General features: G+C 41.6%; 1 protein-coding gene across 1 annotated transcript in view; it reads right to left on the bottom strand.

The window, feature by feature from the left end:
* LOC128767692 (dedicator of cytokinesis protein 2-like) overlaps nucleotides 1-23,239 on the bottom strand; it is a 102,962-nt gene that overhangs the window by 45,061 nt on the left and 34,662 nt on the right. Inside the window, exons 18-25 of the mRNA XM_053879913.1 lie at nucleotides 22,259-22,457; nucleotides 20,947-21,044; nucleotides 20,783-20,872; nucleotides 20,324-20,424; nucleotides 18,291-18,425; nucleotides 11,595-11,703; nucleotides 11,142-11,212; nucleotides 9,759-9,865 (exon numbers count right to left, since the gene is read on the bottom strand). Of these exons, the coding sequence (XP_053735888.1) occupies nucleotides 9,759-9,865; nucleotides 11,142-11,212; nucleotides 11,595-11,703; nucleotides 18,291-18,425; nucleotides 20,324-20,424; nucleotides 20,783-20,872; nucleotides 20,947-21,044; nucleotides 22,259-22,457 (910 nt within the window). The remainder of the gene's footprint in view (nucleotides 1-9,758; nucleotides 9,866-11,141; nucleotides 11,213-11,594; nucleotides 11,704-18,290; nucleotides 18,426-20,323; nucleotides 20,425-20,782; nucleotides 20,873-20,946; nucleotides 21,045-22,258; nucleotides 22,458-23,239) is intronic.

Genomic DNA, 23,239 nt, shown 5'->3' with positions numbered 1-23,239 from the left:
TGGAGATACTTTAGGACTGAGTAATACCCAGAATTTTATTTTGCGCATTTTCAACCAATAAAAAAATGGCATCCAAAGGAAAGAAAGCGAGCTACAAATTGTATTATTTTAGTCCATTCTATTGATTCTACACTTCTATTGAGTAAATGATTAAATTGACTTGGAGCAAGTTATGTTCATCTTTCGTTCACAAACAGTTGGAGCACGTGTTTTGCATCGGAGCTCTTAGAGTGATTCTTTTTATTTGCATATGCAGTACAAAGTGAAGTTACAGACTTGGCTTGACTTAGCCCAAAGGTATTCTTTAGCGAAACCAAAACACACTTTTACTTGGACACAAATACAACCCTTATGAACAGAACTACACAAACAAAGGGCACAAATAGACACACAGCTTCTCACACACGCATCCATATTTTCAGACAGCAGGGGGAACCCACCCAAGTGGGGTGTGAACGTAGAACTTCAGAAATAAAAGAAACCAGAGTTGCTTCAAGCCAAGATTTGAACATGCAACCTTGTTGCTGTGAGGGTGCAGCACCACCCCGCTGTGCTGTCTTGAGATGAAGACGGGGATAATGAAAGCTGAATCAGCAGCAAGCCATCAGCATGTGGCCTTTCTGCTGTAGTGTATCTTTGTCCCTGACCTTGGGGTTGAATGCTTTTGTTTCCATATCAGAGTAAATCCCTAATGTATCCTGAAGATGTGGGGGAAAAATGCAAACCTGATCACTTTCCTTTTTTTATTACATGCTAAAATAGCGACATCAAAACAGCATGCTATAGTCTAAAAGGCTACATCTGTGTCTTCTGATGATTTGAAGTAGAGAGAGCTTTTTTCTGTTGTGCAGGTATTTCTCAGTGCCTTTGCTAGAATAACATCAGGAATGCTAATATCTTCTGCTTCTGCCTGAATGGTGGCTTTCTTATCGACTTCTTTGAACTGCTCTCAGGTCCTCAGGGCTTTCAGCCTTGTAAGAACATCAGCTACAAAGGCTTGGAGCTGCCAGGTTTAGGTCATTCTCTAACAGCGTATTTGGAGTGATCACCACTTAAAGGAACGGGTGCTCTAGGGCGATGCACTGTGACCGTGGCCTCCTACTCTCGAAAGAGACAAGAATATGAGCAGAGGCGGAAGGATGTTCATTTTCTTGTAATATAATCTCATTCATAATTTAAAAAAGGGTCATTTTAAATTAAATAGAGCTGAAAATCCAAATAGAAAGCTGTTCATGAGTTATAATATAACATTAAGTCTAAGGCACATATCAACAATGGTGCGGCAGCATGGTGTAGAAGTGGTTAGTCCTGCAGTTTAACAGCAAGAAGATCATTGATTCGACTGTTCAGGGTGTCCCTTGTCTGTTGCCTAGGAGAGACAAATGATTCCATGCACTGTTGCCAGTGAAAGGGTGTTTACACTTTTGAAAGGTGATTTTTGCAAATTCTCTGCAGCCTACCTTCAATAGATCAAACCCCTCTACACAGCCTGCTGCCACTCCTGACATCGATATGCCAATGGAAGCCAGTCCAGGCCACAAGCCTATAAACTATCTGAAACATAAGCCTTTTTGATGAAACTCTGTCAGCCCCATTGTGAGGATGAAATCGGTAATCCTGAGAAGCTCAGCCTCGGAGAGGGAGAAAATACTTTTTATATTTAAAAAAAAAAAAAATGAGGGTGGGGAGTGGAATATGGTGACAGTGGATACATTCAGGGCGTAGCCCGACTAAGTCAATAGCGACATGTTCTCCTAGTTTACATGCAGGGCAGTGACAATCGAACTACGAGTTCAGTACGAGTAGTTCACCTCGGTGATGAGGGGTGGCACCGTGAGCTCTTCAGTCCTTACGGACGAATGAAGTTGACAGGTAGCGAGGAGCCGTTTCAGACTCTTCTCTCCATGAGACTCTGTTGTCTGTGCTACAAGAATGATAAATGTGGACATGTATTTGAAGTAAAGAGTCACGCTTTTGTGTCCTACCTCACTTAGCAACCATGCTAACAGCTGCTACCGTGGTGGTAATGTCGTCTCCATAAACTAACAACCCGATCAAACGACCAAAATGCCCTGCATGAATGCCTCATAAGGCCGTGATCAGTCGAGGAGTTTGTTTACGTCCACTGTGGAGCTGAAGCTTGCGCAGCCACACATCACCCAGTCAGATCATAGTTGAGCTAACTGGCTACACGCTAGCTTAGTCGAGCTATTAACCACATTATCCAGGTCATGTAGCCTGACTCTCTCCAGTAGTGAGACAAGCTGTTTACATCCATTTAAAAAAATCTGAATCTAGTCGGACTAACGCAATACTTCTGTTATCTGAGGATTCATTTGCTCATTGGACGCACAGTAATTAAGAGATTAAAGTTCTCCAAGCAACTTTGTGAAAGCCCTACCCACATCTGACAACACAGACACATCAAATGTTCTAATTAGAGGCTCCAGCAGGCCCCAAGAGCGTGTCAAATCAGAAATAAGCAAGCAGAGAATAAAATCGAAGTGTGTTGGGGTGACAATCGGCAACCTGCCGTGTACACAGCAGATGCTTAATTTCAGTTCAAATGAAAAATAAAGGTTTCATTGAAAGCTTGTTAAATAGCAACGGCAACAGCAGGAAGTAAAAAAAAACCTATGAGATGTTGTCTCTAGAAAGTGAGGCGAGCAAGCCATTTCAAAAAGAAGGGAAACTGAGCTACTAACAGTGTTGTTGGTTAGCTATATAGAAACGTCTGCAACTCTGCCCCAGTCATGTTCTTGGATTAAAACCCCACTGCCCACATGTAGGAACAAAGAGATGAAGGTTGGGGGTAAATATTGATGTTCAAATATTAATCGCTGTGGCTTTTCTGCACGCCTGGAGTGTCTCTTCATTGCCATTTGATGCGGAAGAGCTGAGTTCTCTGTTATGCCTTTGTGACAAAGTGCGATGATGTGTTCAGATTACCAAGTTGTTTGTCGAAGACTGATGCTGGCGAGCTGCCACCCAGAGAGGAGGGATCAGCTTTGACAGCACAGGAAAAAACTCATCTCTCTTATTGTCCTTTTTTTTAGTCATAAAAATATCACATGAAAAATCCATGAAATGTAAGTTATTTTACTGACATCAGTGTTTAAGGTAAATTCCCACTCATGCCCACTTTTACGGATCACGGAAAAGATAATGGAAATTAAAAGGTAAATCCGGCTGGTTAAAGAAGGTTTAAATCAGCCTCCTCTTTGTTGGCTTTTAATCAGATTACTATCTAATCATGCGACAGTTTCTACATCCGCCATATTGTTATCATTTGCATCTTTTCCCTTTGGTGGAGAATTTGAAACATGATTACAAAAGTTGAATGTGCTACCACTGGTGCCATTTGTTGAGAAGCTTACAGAGAGAGCAATCGATAAATGTCCGACCCATTCTCGCTCCTGTTCCTTGCCTAGGGACAGACAAGCTGCAGCGTAATTCAGCGTCCCCAAAGGTTTTCCGGTCCAACAAGTACACGGACCAAAGTCTTCACCAGGTCAATAAATTATAATGAATGCAGTGCTACAGTATATAACCTACAGTAACAGAAAGGAAGTGCTGCAACCCAAAAAGAAGAAAGGCGTATCATACTGCAGATGATGATTTCAAATAATTATGACTTTATTGCAGACAGGTATTATCGGCTTACCTCGAACCGTTTTACCATAATTCCAGGACTATAGGCCGCGCCGGAAGATTAGCTGCACCCACAAAATTTAAGAAGGAAAATACAGACCTTGTTCATACATAAGCCGCACCGGCTTAAAAATACATGAGGATCTTTTCTAAACTAGTCTTGAAACCAGCATCGAGACTGACTCATGAAACAAACTCTGCAAAGTTTTGAACTTCAATCATGAACTCCTCACATCTTTTATTTACATTAAAGCACCCAAAAAGCGCAGTTTTTGCCTGCATGTCAGAAGTTCGAACAGCACAGCCGGTCTCAGCTGCTGCTTCCCGTCTCCTGTCGGGTGAAAATGGCGCATTATGAGGTTTGATGTGATGAGGCTCAATATTTTGGCAGCGCAATGCTCTTTAGCCTGTAAAAATCCATATATTAGCCACATTGTTGGATAAGCAGCATGGGTCAGACCATATGAAAAGAGTGGTGATTTGGCAAAATGAACTCTGAGTCATTCAAACACCCGACAGCTCACCCACGTCGGCTAAGAAATTTAATGCAGGTTTAGAGTGTTAGAACTGAAAGAAGGAGCAACGATAAACGGTTTCATTTTGGGCTGTATGTTCGTAATAAATAACAAAAAATGCCATAAAATATATATTACAAAATAATATGTTTGTGGTCACTATACAGTCGCTTCTTACAACTGTTGCTTACAACAAAGGCTTATGTTAGTCGCCTGCACAAAACAAACTCTTTGCTCCATAATCATTATAAATACAACCATAAGTACACTGATGTAATAACAAGAGAACAGACTGGACGACTAACTCTTGAACAGAATGTACAAGTTTAGGTGGAAGGCATATTTTTTTATGTAATACAATAATACCATGATTAATGTGCACATCTCTGGAGAAGAGAGAATGCAGAGCTGACTGTGCTGCCAGAGAGCAGGACAACATCCTGACTCTCAGCAGCTGTAAAGCTGACAACTCGAAAAATTATGTCCGTCCAGCAGCACACAGTCTGGGATAAATAATCCCAAATGGTTCACGCAAACATTCCCCAGCACTTACGCCAACACTCACACATATGTGACATATTTCCATTACTGCACAAGGCAGCCACATCTGCTTTTAAAGACAGATGCATTCCAAGTAAGTGACCAAAGCACACTAAGCTATGGGAAAGAGGTCAGTCTGGTTACATGTTTATATTGCACTGACTGAATAATAATAAATAATAAAATAATAAATAATAAAATAACCTCTCAGGCAATAGATATGATTGACTGCATTGCATTTCTAAAAATAAATATTTGAGTATATCATGGTTTATCATGTCAATTTTGGGAACAAAAAAAAAGAGTTAAAAAGAGTTGCATACTCCTTGGGGTCAGCAGATGTTGACCTCACATTGTTTTTCAGGATGGTGTTGGAATTCCAATTAACAGTGAATGTCAAGCACCAATACAGTACAGATTACAGTCTATAAAAAGAAACATGTGATGTGTGTGTTGCAAGTGCACAGAAATAACTGCAGATTTGGAGCCGTCCAGATGGCGAGAGGATGAATGTGGGTTAGTGGATTGTATTTCAGGACTTTGACCGGAAGCTTTTGGCAATTAGTGGTCACACAAAATGGCAGACTCATCTTTTCCCCCGGTTGGCCTTTGCTCGCCCGCTCTATCTTTCCTTCATCAATGTCGATGCTCTCAGTCTGTCACTCTGATTCCCTGACATCATTATAATGTGCTTCAAATTGAGCCATAATGTGTCTAGCAAATTAAATTTGATCAGAAAATCTGATTAACCCTGCTCGGAAGGGTGAGCATTGTTTGTTTGTGTAGCAATCTAAACGCGTGTGTGTGTGTGCGTGTGTGTGTGTTGGTGTTAGCCAAACTGCTTAATCCGGAGAGTGTTTGCTTAAAAGACGAATAAGCACTTTAGAGTCAATGAAAACCAACCAGAGAAGGATTACTCACAAATTTTTTTTCCAGGCCAGAATCGAACAGCGAGTTTCACTCAAAAACACCCATGTTACTAAATTCTGATCCCAGTCCACAGATGTGCTACGCTCAAATTCCATTACCCTTTAGCCTCCAAACACGGTGTTTCTAAGGGCAGTAGGTGATATATGAACTAAGGAACGATACAAAAACAGTGTGCCATCTTCGGTTACTGCTCATCTTCCAATTCATATCATGGTCTAATTGTATGCCTCAAAACAAAGAGACTCAGACACAGTCAAAGATGTTGTCATCGGAGTACAGGAGAGCTTTGAAGTCATGTTGGTTATGAGTCAGTCTAAGAGAAATAAAGCCCCTCAGGTAGGACTGGCTCGAGTTAATAAACCGATCACACTTCATTCAACCACGGTAAAACACTCCAAGCTGTAACAAGTCAGCAGTGGGTGCAGAATTCATTCCACTTGTAGTAGACCCAAGTGCTTAAACAGTGTAAACACTGCTCTTCTCTGCTGCCAACCTAATTGGCTGTCATACTATTACCGAAACTGCAGACGCAGCTGAAGCAAAGAGGACTAAGCTTCCCTCTCTACAGCTCCTCCCGTGGAATACACAGGCATTCCCATTCTCTTGGTTCTGCCCAAGGGTGTCCTCCCAGTAAAAGATGCCTTCACCTCACTAGGATAGCGTTTCTGCTTGGCATCTCCTCAGTATACCACACAGCCAAGCTCCTTACCCTATCGAAGCGGCAGTCCTGCCACTTTTAGGAGGACATTTATTGCAGTATATGCCCTCATGTGGTACCTTGATTGGGCAGAATATAAATCAGGGGTCTCACACTCGACTGACCAGGGGGACCACCACAGGCAAATTCTTAGTGAGGCAGACAGGGGGAGTGAGGAGCACAGTGGTTTTTCATGCACATTTTGGTCGATCCTTAGCATTCGATTAGAGCCTTAGACATTGAGACATTAATAGAAATGTAGTACTTTTTAGATCCCCTGAAATGTCAATTTTAATTTCCCCCACAGTTATAGAACAGTGCCTGTTCTCTAGGTAGATCAATTTTAATGCTTGCTACATCCACTAAAGCTGCAAAAAATGCATGTATATCAGCAGGGTCTGATATCTGAATCAGTTTACAGTTTGGTACATATTTTCAAGCCCATATTTAATCTATAGGGATTCACTTACACCATGTTTTCTAACCGTCTTACATTACATTAGGTACAGGAAGTGCCCAGTTGGGGCAACACCCATACTAAAATTGGACAGTGGCAGGCCGCCAAAACTGCATCCAAACAAAGCAAACTCAGATTTTTTAACCAGAAAGTTAGCATAACCATTTTCAGTAGCCTCAAAAAATGGCGTACTTTGCGCAGCAGATGAGAAGCTTTATAAACCAGCACATTAGCTCTAGCATGCCTGAGTCTGTAGATGGAAAACAACCACAACAGCTTTAACAACTAAACTCAATAGGGCTGAACAAGAGTGGAAGATTAATTTAAGACGTCTGCTGGAGCGTACGAGCTACACTCAAAATCAATATAAAGGGAAAGACCTTTTTTTTTTAAGCTGAGGGCAAACTTGGAACACATCTATTTCAGTTGGTTTAAAATCGCTTCCCTCAGAACCCAACATCAAACAGAAAATATATCTGATCACAATTTAAGAGTTCTGAAATGCCATTCAAAGTGTTTTTTTAGGAAATTAAAAAGTGATTGCAATTTGTAAACATCACATTCCTGGCCTCCCTCCTGGTAAAGCACTGTTACATAGTTATTCCCAATACAACACACCCACATCACTTCCACTGGCTCATCTTCCTGACATTGTCAGTGGTCTGGCAAGTGGGCTCAGACAGGCAGGTAAGGCCATTAAATATGAATTGCTATGCAGTGATAGGACACCGGGGGCCATTTGCCATTATAAATATATAATTTTTTCTCTCCTGCTCATCGTAGCCACTCTGGGTAAAGTCAGCCACACTTGCAAGCCCTCTGATTACCACCTGAATGCATCTCAATTAGACCGAGTGTCAGGCCTCATTTGGAGAGGCGGGTTTCAAGATGGATTGGACCAACTTATAAATGACGGAATGAATAAATAAGCAATGTATCACAGCATTGAGGAAGTGGGAAGGAAAGGCTAAACATAGATCTTGCAGTCTCCTGTTTACATGGACATCTAACTTTACACATATAACGATCAAACTCATAAAATGAATATGGAAAAAATGAAAGGGTCATATCTTTTGATTTCCTCAGACCCCAGCATGGTGAGTAAGGTATGGCTACATTGATCCGACGTACAACATGCCATACCAATTGTGAGCTAGCTATTCACAGGCCACAGCAATGTTAGCAGCATTTGTTTCCAACAATATTAGAGAGAACATATTTAAAAAATATATATTTAAAAGGTGAGAGGATTAGTTGACTTCCTTATTATTGCAAATGTTCCTATATAATGTATTGATCCCTTGCTCGTTCCATGTGTCAGACCACAAACAACTCCAACTCATGTTCCTTTCACCTCCAGTTTCCTTCTGACACTCGCCACTGTGCAACACTGTGACTCAGGATGTTGACAAGCAGCCAAAAAAGGTAGCGCACTACCTCAGGGGATTCAATCATTTAAAACAGGATCGATATCAAAATGGCTGGATTCCAAACTGGCAGCCACCGACTGTGGAGTGCACCTCTTGGAACAGAAGAAATGCTTCTCAAACCAAGTGAGACAAGGAAAAGCGGAGAGAAAACACTCAACTTGGTTTTCTTTCTGAATATTAATAGAGAAACCTTAGCGCATAAGATCAAGAGCTACACTTTACATACATTAAGCGTGGAGCCATAGCTAGACTGGCAGAGGCTTTGTTTTGTTGTGGTGAGCAGATTTGATCACATAACTCTTCATTTCACTGACGAAAGGCAAAAACAAATCCAACGAATGTCAACTTCTCATAAATAGTAAGGGTCAACACAAATTCCAGTTTAGTCCTCAGTCAACGTCCGACAGCCGCTCCCTCCATCACACCGAGGTCCTCTGCAGGGAAACCACCACATATCAGCCCACTACAAGCAAATTAGCCAGCCTTAATTGGACCGAGGAGACGAAGAGGGAGGAAGCTCTGCGTGTATGTGTCCCATTATTTTTGCCACACAGGAAATCAAGAGTACCTGCCAGGCCGAACAAAATAGGAAAAAACTGAAAGTAACTCACCCAAATGACCTAATAAAAGACAGTCTTGTCTTAAACCAGCCGGGCCTGATCCGGTAGGCGGATATCCAGCGTGGAGTCGGCTGCTATCTGGACCCCGACGTTCACATTTCACGCCGATGTGGCGCGGATCTGTACCGGATCTGGGCCGTATATTCACTTGATTTTTGCTATTCCGTTTACGGAGCAGATCCCAGTGTACATCTAGTTCACATCCAGGACAGCTACATTTTTCTAACCCTTGACATAAAAAATTATGTTTTTTTAAAGTCATAGTTCTAATAAATCAATAGCAAAGACTACTGAGACCACTGACTCAGTGAAGGTATCCCTATAAATGTGCTTCTGCTTGAAGGGATTGGCACCACTAAACCACAGACATGGTTGGCAAGGATGGATAGGTGATCCAAATTGAGCAAAAAGAAATAAAACAATAAGTCAATAAATTGTTGCTCATTAACAACAATATTCATCCATCTTCACCATTGACCATGCAATATATAAAAAAGCGATTTTAAGTGTAATAGACCCAAGTTAACTGTCGTAATTCAAGTGTGTTTAAAGTGCTTTGAAGTAAAACCGATCAAACCAGACATCTGTATGGCACCATTTGATTAAAGCCCTTCTGCAGAGGCACTTTACTGGATTGACCAGAGCGAATGAGGTATTACCCGCGTATTAGCATCTCAACTCACCACTCAGATGCACTAAGATAAATCCTAATTTAGTGATTCTTGCTCTCATAAAGTGCTGAGTGAGCAGCTGTTTGATCTGCTCTGCCTTCCAGCCAGAACTGTTCACTGTACAACAAACCTGTTAATGTGATCTAAATTTAATACTGTTTCCCAACACTCAGAAGTTAATTGAAAGATTTTGAAAAATAGAAATGAACGTGTAGCTGATAGAGGGAGTGTGTATATGTGTACGCACCTTGCCTCTGGAATAGCCGACTGTTAACAATTTCAGTCATGGAAGCCACCTTCTGTTTCTGGAGTGTCTCAGGAGGGATACAGGAATAAAAATCATGCAGCAATTCACTGTAGAAACAGAAGAAGAGATGTGTAAACAAGCAATCATTACGTTGGCGTTGCACACTGTGCAGCTTGATGAGAACTTTTTACACATGTATTGGTCCCCAAATGTCTAAAAAGATTGTGCTAGACTGCAACACCAGCCATATAATAACAAAGCACAGTCCAGTGGTTTGGTGTGGTGCTTCCTTAAGTACTCATGTTTGAACATACATGTACCGATGACGAAGAAGTGGAATATGAGGGAAACACTTTCATCTGAGAGACAAGATCCTGTCAAATAAAATCAAGCCAAAAAAGCTTGAACAAAACACTCTTGCTCTGTGTTTTGTGCAGTAGTGCAGATCCACCCAGGTGAATTCAAGACTAACAAAGAGTAAGGAAAAGCTTTGAAGTACTCCTCACGCACAATGACCACGTATCCCAGCTCACGTCTCAGACCTGGGCCTGAGCATCCTGACCGCTAATATTTAGACATTAGACATTTCTTTTAAATTCTGCCAACAACCTCCTCTGGCAAGTGTGTGTTTTCTTTGAGCACAGACAATGTACAAAAAGAGCGAAATCTGGAAAATAAAACTAATTTATGACAGGAGTGAAAGTTGGGACGGCCTGACGATGAACTGTGCATGTGTGTGTGACCGGTGAAACGGACTGCAGCCTTGAGATGTGGCAAGCAGATGGTGAGTGCAAAGAGAAGTTCAATATTTCCCGATGTAAAGAGCACAGACAAACAGGTTCTGTCACACAGTCTTCTATTGCAGGGACACTGCTTGAAAACATCACATCTAATTAGCTCAAACTAAAGATGTCGCAGTGGGGATACATCTCACACTGTTGACTGTCGACAGCAGCATTATGTTCAAGAGAGATGTCGGTCCACAGAGTTGGTATTCATGACTCAATGCTTTCAGCAATGACCTACCATTCAAGGCCATGGGTGAGAGCAGGAGTATAAAACAACCAGAAACTAGAACTGGTCTTGAGCTGATATCCTTCTTTGACGCAGAAACTGATGCTTCATTCTGGGGTTTAAAACATCAGCCATTTTGTTTGGGCCTCACGTCACAGGAACCAAGGATTTATGTTTGACATAAAATCCAGCACATTAAGTCGCAACACATTGTGCAGCCTCGTGACAACAGTGAGAGAAATTATACAGAACAAAAAGGCATATAATGGATAGAACAAAATAGCAGCTTAAACAGCGTTAACAAAATGGTGCTGCACCCCGATTGAGACGAAAGATTGTGTGCTTGTGTGTGCGACTGTGTGTGCTCACCTCAGTAGTTTTGCATCAAACACTTTCTCAACGTCGTGAAGAACTGCTGGCAGGTACTTCAGAGCTGCAACCTAAACACAAAAGTAAAGAGTAAATCCAGGTTACTGACTGAACAGTTTGCATGAGGTGAAGCGAAGGTGAGCTAAAAAAATGACTCTGTTCAGGTTCATTGTTTTGAATACAATTCAGCAACAAAGAAGAGACAAAAACAACTTTATGAGTGTAAAATAGACCATTTGCTAAAAGCATGTAGCAGTCAATTGCAATAGTTGGTGGTCTCTTTTCTCTGCACCAATGCGATTTATATCCATGTATACATGTATAATATAAATGAACATGTCGAGAGTAAATTAACTCTCCCCTGGTCACAGTGTTGCTGCCTCTGCACACCGACATCTCCCCATTCAGAATCAACAGCGGAGGATGAACGAGGACAGGGATCTTAATATTTACCCGCAGCAGCAGAGTTGTGGTGAAGTCTGTTTTCATCAGGCTGTTGATGGACTCAAACAGCTGTCTCAGCGAGTCCTCGAAATCAGCTTGTTCTTTTCCCTCGTACAACCTAAAGAGGCGGTAAGAAAGGAATCAGGATGTGGATTTAAGTCCAGAATGAACAGGCGGTTCTTCATGGAATGAGGCTGCATTTTACTTTCTCAGTACCAAGGACAGTCAGTGATAAGTTTCTAGAAGTGCAATGTAAAACTGCATGACATTAAAGTCGATGAAAGACCAGAAGAATCAGATGTATAACAACCTCCAATTAAGGAGTGGCGGTGAATTAACACCACACTCCCGATTCTCAAGGGTCAGTTCAACAGAACACACAACTGTGATGAAGTATGAGGAAAATATCGCTCAGCACACTTGGTGACGAAGCAAAAAAAAAAAAAAAGTCTTGCTTGAAATAATGACAATTTTATGCAGGGTATGCAGCAGAAGTTCTGATTCACGGCGTAACACACTCACATGATCACACCTATGCGCTCACACCGAGAAGCATAAACTTTCACAACATGCCACCTTGCGACCTCTTGTCACATGCAGCGAGTGCACCACTGTGGGTTTTAATTATCATAGATTTTTTTGAGTGCTTGAGCGAAGGATTAGCTTGTAGCGCACAATAAATTTAGCATGTGGGGGAGGGATTAAGGGGGAGGCACACAAGAGGTATTATAACCCGACTCTTGGTAGACTACCGTTATGATTACATTCACAATGTAGCGCTTAATCCAGGGACTCCATGTCGGTGTGTGTCTGGGGTAGACGTGACAGCCATGGTACATACTGTACTGGACATTAATGGAATAGTACTTACTGCACTGAGGCTTGCTAAACTCCAACAATTGATTGTGCAGACAGTAAAACTAGTAATAAATGGAGACAGACGGGACACACAGAAAGTTATCACTGGTCGATGAAGGGGACAGAAGCCCACAATCTACTATAAAATAATGACAACAAGCATCCCATCAGCTCACACTTTAAATTGACTTTGTAAAAACATTTCCAAAAATACATTTATAAGAGAATAAAAAATGTGTGTGGTTCATTTCAATTCTATTTCACAAAAACTTTCAGGGACAGAGACCAGAAGATTTGGAGGTGAGTAAGGGGAAAATCTTTTTAAAAAGTGTCATTTTAAAATGTCAATTCATTATAAATATGAAGCAAGTAATGCTAGATTAATTTGAGGGTGTGTATCCTGACCAAGAAGTGATGTCATCGTTTTTAATAGCCTGATTCAGATGGGATTCGCTCACAGGCTAGTGACACCAATGATATCAAACATATAGGTTAAATTACAATAAAATTTAAATTTAAAAAAATTGTAAAATATTCCATTATATCATTTAAGACAGATAACACACTAAAGTGAATGAGGGAATGACAATATGACAAGAAGGATGTTGAGGATGTCTTTTTAAAACCAAATGTAATCCAGGCTTGAAAATAACAGGTAATAATAATTATAATAATAATTTAATATATATTTTGTCATTGTGCTGATGAATGGGTTTGGGTTTTATCATTTGACCTCCTGTATGAGAAGCAAAAGCTGTGGGGCTTCAAAGACAAACAAATAACGTAAAACAAGAAAAGAAAGGTGAAACATTTTACTATGTCCTTTAACACTTTTATTAGAACTCACAACTTCATTTAACAAGCCAATAAATAGCCCCTGAAATGTATTAAAGCAGGTCTAATGATGCAGACCTGAAGATGCACCTGCAGAGCAACTGGATGATTCAGAATTCCCTACCGCCGTGGTGCAGCCTTGGATGTAGTGAAGCTTGTTATAGGAGAACTTAAAACGCACATCAAATCATTGGTGTCAGCTGCAGGTAGTTCTGCAGGGAAAATAAAAACTAACGGGAGAGTCAGCGTTGGTATTAAAGACCAAGAGGGAGCTGGAGAAGCTACCAGAGCAGAGAAAAATAAGGGCTTTACTGAAAATCTTTATAAAAGGGAGGGGATAATGAAGGAGCCTACCCAAGTATTGAGACTTACAGTTCAGTGGTGTTCGAAAGGGGAATCAGCCCGATGTATTAAAAGCTAAACAAGATCACTTGACGCATGTGGACTGTTTTTCTAGATAAGAAGTCGGCCACAACAGTTCCATTTGTCCAGAAATAAACTTTCCTGACTTAACTATGGAAAAAAAGAGGGGGAATGTAATTATACCATGTCATTATCCAGTAGATGTTAGTTGATTATATTATGATTTTATTTTATTCAACATAAATCATAAGTAATGGACATTTTTTTAATGTGGTGAATATATTTGCATTGGCTTTGGGTAAAGCATATAAATGTGATTTTTAAAAGGCACTTTATTACAATGCATTTTCTTCAATATCTGTTGGCCATCTGAGGGACAAAAAATAATAATCACTAAAAAATCTAATACAGAAGGAAAAAAAGAAAAGAAAAAGAAAAAAATAATAAAAAAGGGAAAATCAATAATAATAATAATAATAATAATTTAAAATAGTTGTAATGGTATTATTATTTACCCTTATCAGTACTCGGAAAGTACTCAAATGTCAGTACTCGTACTCCATCGGCCAAAAAGTGGAATCGGGAAATCCCTAATAATAATCATCATCATCATCATCGTCAGGGCTGACTTGTAACACGTTGCTCCGTCGTCCCTCATCAGCTGATGTCATCGATGCAGTGTGTCAAACAAGCCACAAACATACATTTGCCAATACGGGAAAGGGCATTCAAAACATAATTGGCTTGGATTGCAACTGCCTCGGGAGAAGTGTTGGGTTCAGAGTCCCTGGAACTTTCTGCCCATTCAGCAGGACCGTCATTAGCTTTCATTCTGACCCTGAACTTCATCATCAAGGCCTATCAGACATGTTAAAGACGTGATCAGCCACCTCTTTCTCATTGAGCTGTCGAGAGGCATTACCTTGACTGTATCTGTGCCTGAGTCTGTGCATGAGTGTGTGTGTGAGTCACCATATGTGCTTGTGTTGCGGTTCATTCTAGCATTGATTTTTCTTCAGCTCCAGTCTTGTAGACTGGTGGTTTAAAAGAAGCAGACCTTCGAAATGGACAAAGATGAGCTGTTGAGTATTCAGCAAAAAAAGTGAATTAATCAAGACCTGTTAACAAGATTTCTCCGGGGTCATTTCTTTCCTTCAAATCAAGGTAGAGTTATTCTCCCAGACACAGAGGTAGCATGCTGCTAATAAAGCACATTTAGCTTTCATTCCTTTCTATGGTGATTTAAATGATATAGCTATAACTGCATTTGATTGATGAGGATAACAATGATAATAATGGTCTTATTCTTACAGGTGCAGGGGGACGGCACCATGTGGTGTCTCTTTACGCACTGCAGTGTTTTAGTCCCCCACTAAAGGAGACGTTAAAATTTAATGAAGTGAGTGGGGCATGTCCCAAAACATGGCTTTGCAATCACCCCCATATCTGCTGATCAAACAAACCACAGATGTCACCCGAGTCATTAAAGCACCTCCGATTCCACCCACGTTCTTGGGAAAATACTCTCTTTGGTAAACATTTCCCATGTGGTGCTGGTGGAACTGTCACAGAGGTGAAGTGCGAAGGTGCCATGCAGAGACAAACATGTCTGTTTCACACCTAATATAATGGAAAAAAGTCCAAAATGATGTATCGTGATCATCTCCCAGCCTCACATCAGTGAGGCATGGTGACCTACTTGAACATAATGATGTCCAGTAGCACAAGGAACACAAGGAAAGTGGACCCATGGGAGTCCATGAGCTCAGTGAGGAGCCATTGGGACTTCCACCCCTTGTACCTTTATTAGCAGATAAAAGCTGCTCCACTGTGAAGAGCAATCATCTCCCAGGTGTGATACTTAATCTTCCAAAATAGAGATGTGGGAATAAAAAGCCTGAAATGAGCACCAGCCACTACAGGAGAGGTCAAAAGGTCTGTATACATAGATGGTGACTAACCATATCAAACTTTGGGGGGGGGGAGGTTTTCATCGATCATTGAAGGCGCAAAAAAAATCCTCCAGTCGTGACATTGATGAATATTTTAAAAGAGCTGCGCACATAACTTCCGAATGTAGTCTGCATCCTGAGAGGCTAAATTTCAATATGTAGCATAATTAAACGGAAACTGCGTCGCAGAGGCAACCGTTATCCGTCTCCCAGTCTGCTGGAGATGAGTCACTGGAGGCAGGCAAGCATCTTTCATTCCAGACTTGTCTTCAGTGTGTAAAGATTCCTGCCCGTAATTGGCTCCACACGGCACAGACATATGTTCACACACAAGATGTATAGGCTTGGTAACCTAAAACAGCCACATCTTAACTCCCAAATTACTTATTCTGATCCTATTCATTACACATGAAAAAGTCCATATATGTGCCAGCATGTTCCTCTTGCTTGGATGACAATATTCAAAAGACTATTATCTCGTAAAAGAGCCAAAACACATGAGAATCATTCCTTGCTTTGCAGTTTATTTTCATGCCGCTGATGAATATAGCTCATAGCATAGCGATCTTCACTGATCTTATGGCATCAACATTACCATTCTGTTTCCTACACTTCATTTCCCATAATCATACCAAACCACACACACACACGCACTGACACGCTTATACCGATGGACATCAGGGGATTTATCCATTGGCTTATCCAAGGTTGGGTCACGAGGGCAGCCGCCCAAATAAGAGGCTCAAACTTCTCTCGACCGCCAGAACCCCCCGCCAACACTTCTGGAAGAATACTGAGGCGTTTCCAGGACAACCGAGAGGCATAATCTCAGCCGCGTGCCTGAGGCTGCCCCGGGGCCTCCTCCCAGTTGGACATGCCCAAAACACCTCGCCAAGGAGGCATCAACAGAGACTAACTCCATCACCGGAGAAGGGGAGACGCTCTACGTTGAGTGCTCATGAACACCTCAGTTTCTCACCCCATCTCTGAGGGAGTGTTCCAGCATTGTAGGGAGAAGACTTATTTAGCCACATGTAAATATGATCATGATATTTCAGTCACTAGCTCCTGGGTAAGAAAAGTACATTGAACAAGACAAGTTGATGCCAACCAGGACAGGATTTAACACACTGAGAAGAAATCTTATTTACCCTCAGCCATCAGAGCAGGAACAACACTAAGCGATTATTAACATATTCATTTTCGAATAATTGTTTTTGCTTTGGTTGGGATGCTTTGCCCGGACAACAATAATGATTTGCAAAGGTTAAACAGAAAGCTTGTAAATCATTTTTATTAATTGCACGATAACATTTTTCTACAGCTGTCACCCATGTCAAAGGGAATTAAAAAGCAATTCAATCAGATTAGATCATGATTAGACGTAGCAATTGTACTACTAATCAGGTTTACGCTTTCATTTATTGCGTGAAGATGGCTGTTGATAAGGTGAGGCATGGCTGGCAGGAGACTACTTCAACACACAGCACACATAATTCAATTCTTGAAATGGTAATCCACACCACCTTCAGACTTTTTTCGTTCGGTTGGGTTTCAGTCTGAGCATCGCTTGTTTCTTGAGGCTTCAACGGGTTCAGGAAAGTGTCACCAAAAAACTAAAACTTTGCTTGATAGGTTTTTGACTGAACATTAAGTGAGGAAGTAAACACGTAAACTGAGCGTGAACTTGTGTTGCTAGTGCACTAAAAATACATGGTGTGAAGTCCCACTGAAGATTTGAGTGTTGTGTATCCATGATCTTCAGTTGATGAAGTTTCATGGAAGAGTGTCCCACTGTCTGCTGTCTAATCTTTGGCTTTCAGCAAAGAGTTCAATGAAATCTCACAACTTTTGAACCAAGAGCACAACCTACTGAGCTCTGAAAATTATGACACTGTTTCCCAAAACCTCCTCAATTCATTTCTAATCTTTTAATCTTGAGATAGAACCTGCAAACACATGCATGAATCACGCCATCATTTGAATCACAATTGGAGAGACTGAGGTTTCTTTACTCCTGCTTCACACACAGGCAGAATGATATGAACTCTACCAGGTGTCCTGGGTGCACCCTGGGGCATCCTTCCACTTGGATCCAGCCTAAGGACATCCAAACAAGCCTAAACAACCTGCTCCTTCTTGAGCCAGAAACACACAACAGTTATCTCTGATACTTTTCTTTCCGTCACTACCTGAAGCACATGACCATCAATGAGGTAAGGAATACTGATCAGCAGGAAAACAGAGTTTAGCCCCATTTGTTTTGCAACGATCCATCTTTCAGTCACCCACTCCAACCCGTCCGCACTTGAGGACAGACATGCCTAATTGACACAGAAGTGTTTTCATCTGCACTTGTCGGGATCATTAGTTTACCAATCGACTTTCAACTGAAAGTCAAAGACAAAGACGCCATGAGTCTGTTTTGAGTCGTGAAACCAGAGCATACAGAGACCAAGTACAAAACCAAGACTTTGAAGGCCTGAGACCGAGTCGAGACCAAAACAGTATGAAGGGCAAGACTAAGTCCAAGACTGAGGCCAAACTGAGTACAGAGCAACCGATTTTCCATCTGCCATCAGGCGGCACTGACTAGCATAAAATTGATCTTTGATATGTGAAATAGCACCGGGTGGTGGCTATTCTGACTTGTAATAAATCTTGTTTCAGAGGAAAGAAAAACTTCTCAAACACTTACTGGGAGTAGAGCATGCGTGAACGGACAATGAACTTGAAGATGTACTCCAGAGATTTGAGGGTTCGTAGGATGGGCTCGCACTGTTCCCCACGGCTGGAGACGTCCAGATACCTCTTCAGAACCGTCATCAGTTTTCTGGGAGATAAAACAGTCCACGGGAAAAATACAAAGGCAGGAAAGAGAGATAAATAATCTTATTAGAGTCACCCAGACTTGTCGTGTCGCACAGGTTGGAAGGTTTATGTGAAAATTCATTTTTCACCACTTCAGAGCAGAAAAGAAACACCGGGATGAAGAATGGAGTAGGACTTGAAGTCCCCGGAAAAAACCTCAATAACATTTGAAATGAAGGATTGGGTTAAATAAGTGAGATATGAGTTGAGTATAAGGGCGCCAGGAGTTTCCTTCCAGAGTCCAAAACCATAAGGAGTTATCTCTGAGGGTACAGTATGCGTTTGTCGATATGGGCTCTGAGTTGATCTCGCTCCAGTGTGTCCCCGTCCTTGTACTTAATGTAGTGGAATTGGCTCCGACAACAGACGACCAGGAATATCCCACAGAAAATGGAAGCCCCATAAAGTGGCCACCGCAGGGTTGACATTTCTCACCTCAGAGATATACACAGTTTAACACTATCTCCAGCCCTCCTGTCTTCCGGACAGCTCTTATACATGTTCACACTTACTTGCTCATTTCAATGTCCGGGTGGAGATAAAGGAGAACTGAAGCAGCAGAGTTCAGCCAGAGTTTAGGACCTAGACACGTTTGAAGGCGCTTGTTTAATCTCGCCATCATGCCCCCAGAATTCAAATACATACTACACTGAACTGAATATTTAAGTTGGAACCATCGACGGTTCCACATTATACTCAATATGCTCAGGAAGTGGTAAAACAATAGACGACAAGAATGATCAGATCTGGTGGTTCTTGTAGACTTACTCATTAACATAATTATGCTGATTGATAATTCCAAAACTGTGGAAGCTAGCGTAGCTGTTTATTTGCTTCATGGATATTAAAATGATTCACAAGTGAGTTGGAATCTGTTGAAGAGCTGCGGGGTACATTATAAGGAGGCTGTACATTAACACACCATCAGGGAATGGAAGGAGTAACAATGGGGGTGTTGACAACTAAATGGAGGACAGATTGTTATGCAGAGAAAAACAAAAATGGTGAGAGAGAAGATTATGTTTTGGGGGGGAATTTACACCGCATTAATCCATTTAATTCAGTGTAACTAAATGAATAACGGTGCTCAAAGACTTGCTTTGGGACAAGAGGAATGTATAGGGAATCATCACAGCTGCTTCACGTTTTTGCTCTGCTTCATAGTACTGCAAACATATTCTGTATGCTTTTATTGCTTTTTTTAGGGCCATGTATTGTTATGGACCTCACGCTTCGATTTAAATTCTTTCGTTTGCGATTCCAATCAGTACCGATTCAGTTTGATTCTAATGTATTTTAATATGTCCTGCATGGGGCCTATACTCCGGAGTTAACATTTAATCTACATGCATTCTAAGTTACTCCAGACTCACAATCAGTTCATTAGTAGTCAGTCACAGAAGATGGTCTCACGAGCATCGAAGAGTCTGTCAGCTGCTGAATGAGTGGGGGTTGAGGCTGTAGCAGAGTGGAGCGCTGGTTTGATGCAGAGGAGCTGCAGCTTAAATATAGTTTCACGACGTTCATCGTGAAATAAGACATGAATGCACAACACGACTTTTGTTCGGGTCATGGCATTGTGCAACACTGAACTCACCACCTTTAAATCATGTGATCATTAGTGTGTATTAAAGTTATGTTTATAAGCGTGATCATGACTGTCTCCATGGCTCTTTGCATTGGTGTAGTTTGGGCGAGCGCGGTTTCCTACCATTCAATCACAGGCACAGCGCCCCTACTGGCCAGGGGGGTGAACCGAATGGATACTGAATTGCAGGAAGGTACAATTGCAATGCATTGCTGGATGCATTCTTTAGCCACCCCAACCACTTTTCATACCAAGAAAATGAACAAACATACTTGTAGGCCAAGGTGGCGCTGAAGTGCTGTTTGATGTAGGCCTCCAACACTGTGTTGAAATGCTGGAACTTTCTGTCAGCGATCAGACTGATTATGTATATCTGTCAGGGCGGACAAGAGAGCAGGAGCTGTGTTTACATGTATGCCGAGGATTCATTTATGAACTGTACAGTAGTGATGGGTGGATGAGATATCATGAAACAGTATTCCAGGGTGGATGAAACAGTGTCTTGATATTCAGAAGCCCCTAGATGGCGCCCTTGGTTTAGAACTGATGTGAGGTTTCATTGAACTATTTTACAGCAGAAAGTGCCATCTGCTGGCCTCTGAAGATCAGGACACAGTTTCATGAAATCTCATCAACCCTTCAATATTATTTCATGAAAGCAGCTCTACCCATCACTAATAAACAGGTAGCAACGGGAGTCAGGATGGAAGGACAGCAGAAGAAACACATACCAGGGCATCGAACACGAGGATGTCATAGTCATCGGTCTGCGAGTGCTCCATCATGATGTTGAACAAAGCGTCGAGAGTGTCCTGCAGGAACTAAACAGATAACAAAAAGTCGCAGCCTATCATTCTCAAGATAAACACCAAGTGAATCATGTCACTTCTCATACCTTCACCACTTCCTCGCCATCAATGATTTTCAGTTTCTCGAGGTTATCCTTGAGGATTTCAGGTCGAGTCCTCCATTTGAGAAGCCCCAGGAGACCAACTAGGGAGAAGCAAAACATACATTATCTTCATCTGCTTATCCCCTTGATGACGTTGTGGGCATCCCAGCTACTTGAAGCAGGGTACACCTTGAACCGGTCAGCAGTCCAGACAGGTCACTAGTTGTCAGTCAGTGTTTTGACTCTGATCAAAGACTCTGGTTATGCTAAACCTGAAGATAATTGACATCTTGTCTGAAACTGTGAAAGGGCCTGATCCTCATCCCAGCCAAAGTAGAGATCTACTGGAGAAGTAAAGCACCTCCAAAATCTGGTTTTATGAATCATTGTCATTCAAATTATGAACTGAATCAATCAAGAGAGCTTTCAATTTATGCCTTGACGCATGATGGCTCTCGGAACAAAATAAGAACAGAGAGTCAGTGAGGATCTTAAATCATCAGATTGGGTTCATTACTCCTTCCATGATAGATCAGCAATTGTGTCTCTGTGAAAAAGCAGCTTGATGGGTGCCGCTTTCTCTGTCCAGCCATTTGTGACACAGCAGGCCAAACCGCACATCTGGTGGGCGGTCGGAAACAAAACTGTGTGTGTGTTTGTGCGCACGTCGCGTCCACACACTGCAGGTGATTAATACCGCCGGATAATGGTTATTACAGTGATGGACTATCTTTCCCTTCAACAGCTGTTATGTTCCACCTGGTGCACTTCACCGTCTGGTTTAACTGTGTGATCGCTTGTGTGTGAAATGTTGCTAAAATAAATCGAGACTCACTTGATGCCTGGGTCAAGGATTCGTTTGAATTAAGGGCATGTTCATGCAAATATGGTTTAAACGTTTGTAATTAAAGGGTTGAAGCTTTTAGAAGAACAGAAAAAAATATCTCAGAATTTCATGATACAGGGGTTTAAACTGTTGTCTGGTGCTGCAGATCTGAAAGGACATACAAGTTCAAGTGTTGCAAATCAGTAAAATAAAGTGTTCTCTCTGGCCCTCAGATGGCCATCAAAGCCCTGGTGAGAGGAATGGAAGATGGTGCCGGGCAATAATGAGACTTCTCTCTGCAAAATGGGCCCCCAGCGAGTAGAGCAAGTCGCCGAAAAGGTTTGCCCCCGGTGACAAGGTTCAACTCAGACCACCAGTTCAGGTTGTATAAGACGCGTTTAAAACACTCAGAATGTGTTATAATGTTCTCTTCCGACCCTGAAGTAAGACTTGTTTCTTCTGCAAATGATGATGTACGGGCAGACTTACCATTCTGGGTGAGTTTGGTGGAGCAGACCAAGGTGGAGATGCTGAAACTGTCCCTGGAACTGACCGACAGGCCTCCGCTGCCGCTCAGATTGCTGGAGCTGCGGCTCAGATGTGAGCCTTTGGGGAGGTCACCGTGATGGTGACGGGTGGAGGGCAGTGATAAGTAAGAGTTCACGTCTTCCATGCGCTTGCTGTCACCCTGAGACGACAATTTTCAAGAGGCTTTTTTTAACTCAATGCAAATGGGCAATTAGCAGTATAACATTATCGGCAGCACAGATGTTTGCCCGGGTTTGTGTCATCACGAGGGGGAACAATTATAGCACTTGGGTTTATCCATAATGTGTTTATGCAAATACCAGAGCATGAGTGAGGAGCCACTGCAGACGCTGGCTTACTCCAACACAGACAGAAAACATTTGAAGCACCTCCATTTTGGTCAAAAAAACCTAGTTGACTTAAAAGGGAAAGTCATAATATATAAACTCATGAAGACTGAAATCAGTTTCGTATGAAAACTGCTTAAAAAATAAAACCTTGATTTAAAAAAAAAAATCCTGACAGAGCTTGTTTAAACTGTGCCAATGCTGCATTGGTTGCAAGACATTTTCATCCTCTTGGTGTTTGTTGTTTTTGTGTGTGAAGTATCAAGGTGTACAATTCACACAACTTTCTAAAGAGGGTCCAAAAATGAGTATGAAGCTACAACAGACTCGTATTTTCTTTGTTAAACTATAATGAATTCAACCATCTACCTAACATATTTGTTACATAGCATGAAAATTATACGATAAAAAAAGTTTTTTGTCTTAATTCTAAACATATATCCAGCATCTGAGGAACATGTCAAACTCAAGACCAATGGCCCGGATACAAACCAGTTGCGCCATTTTATGCAGCCCACAAGAGTTAAACCTGCAAAAATGAAATTTTTATATATACCAGACGTTGGGAAAGTGAACTGTTGGGTCCTGTTCTGAC

The sequence above is a fragment of the Synchiropus splendidus genome, chromosome 11 (assembly GCF_027744825.2).
Source record: "Synchiropus splendidus isolate RoL2022-P1 chromosome 11, RoL_Sspl_1.0, whole genome shotgun sequence".
Classification (NCBI taxonomy): Eukaryota; Metazoa; Chordata; class Actinopteri; order Syngnathiformes; family Callionymidae; genus Synchiropus; species Synchiropus splendidus.
This window is presented reverse-complemented; position numbering and strand designations above follow the sequence as displayed.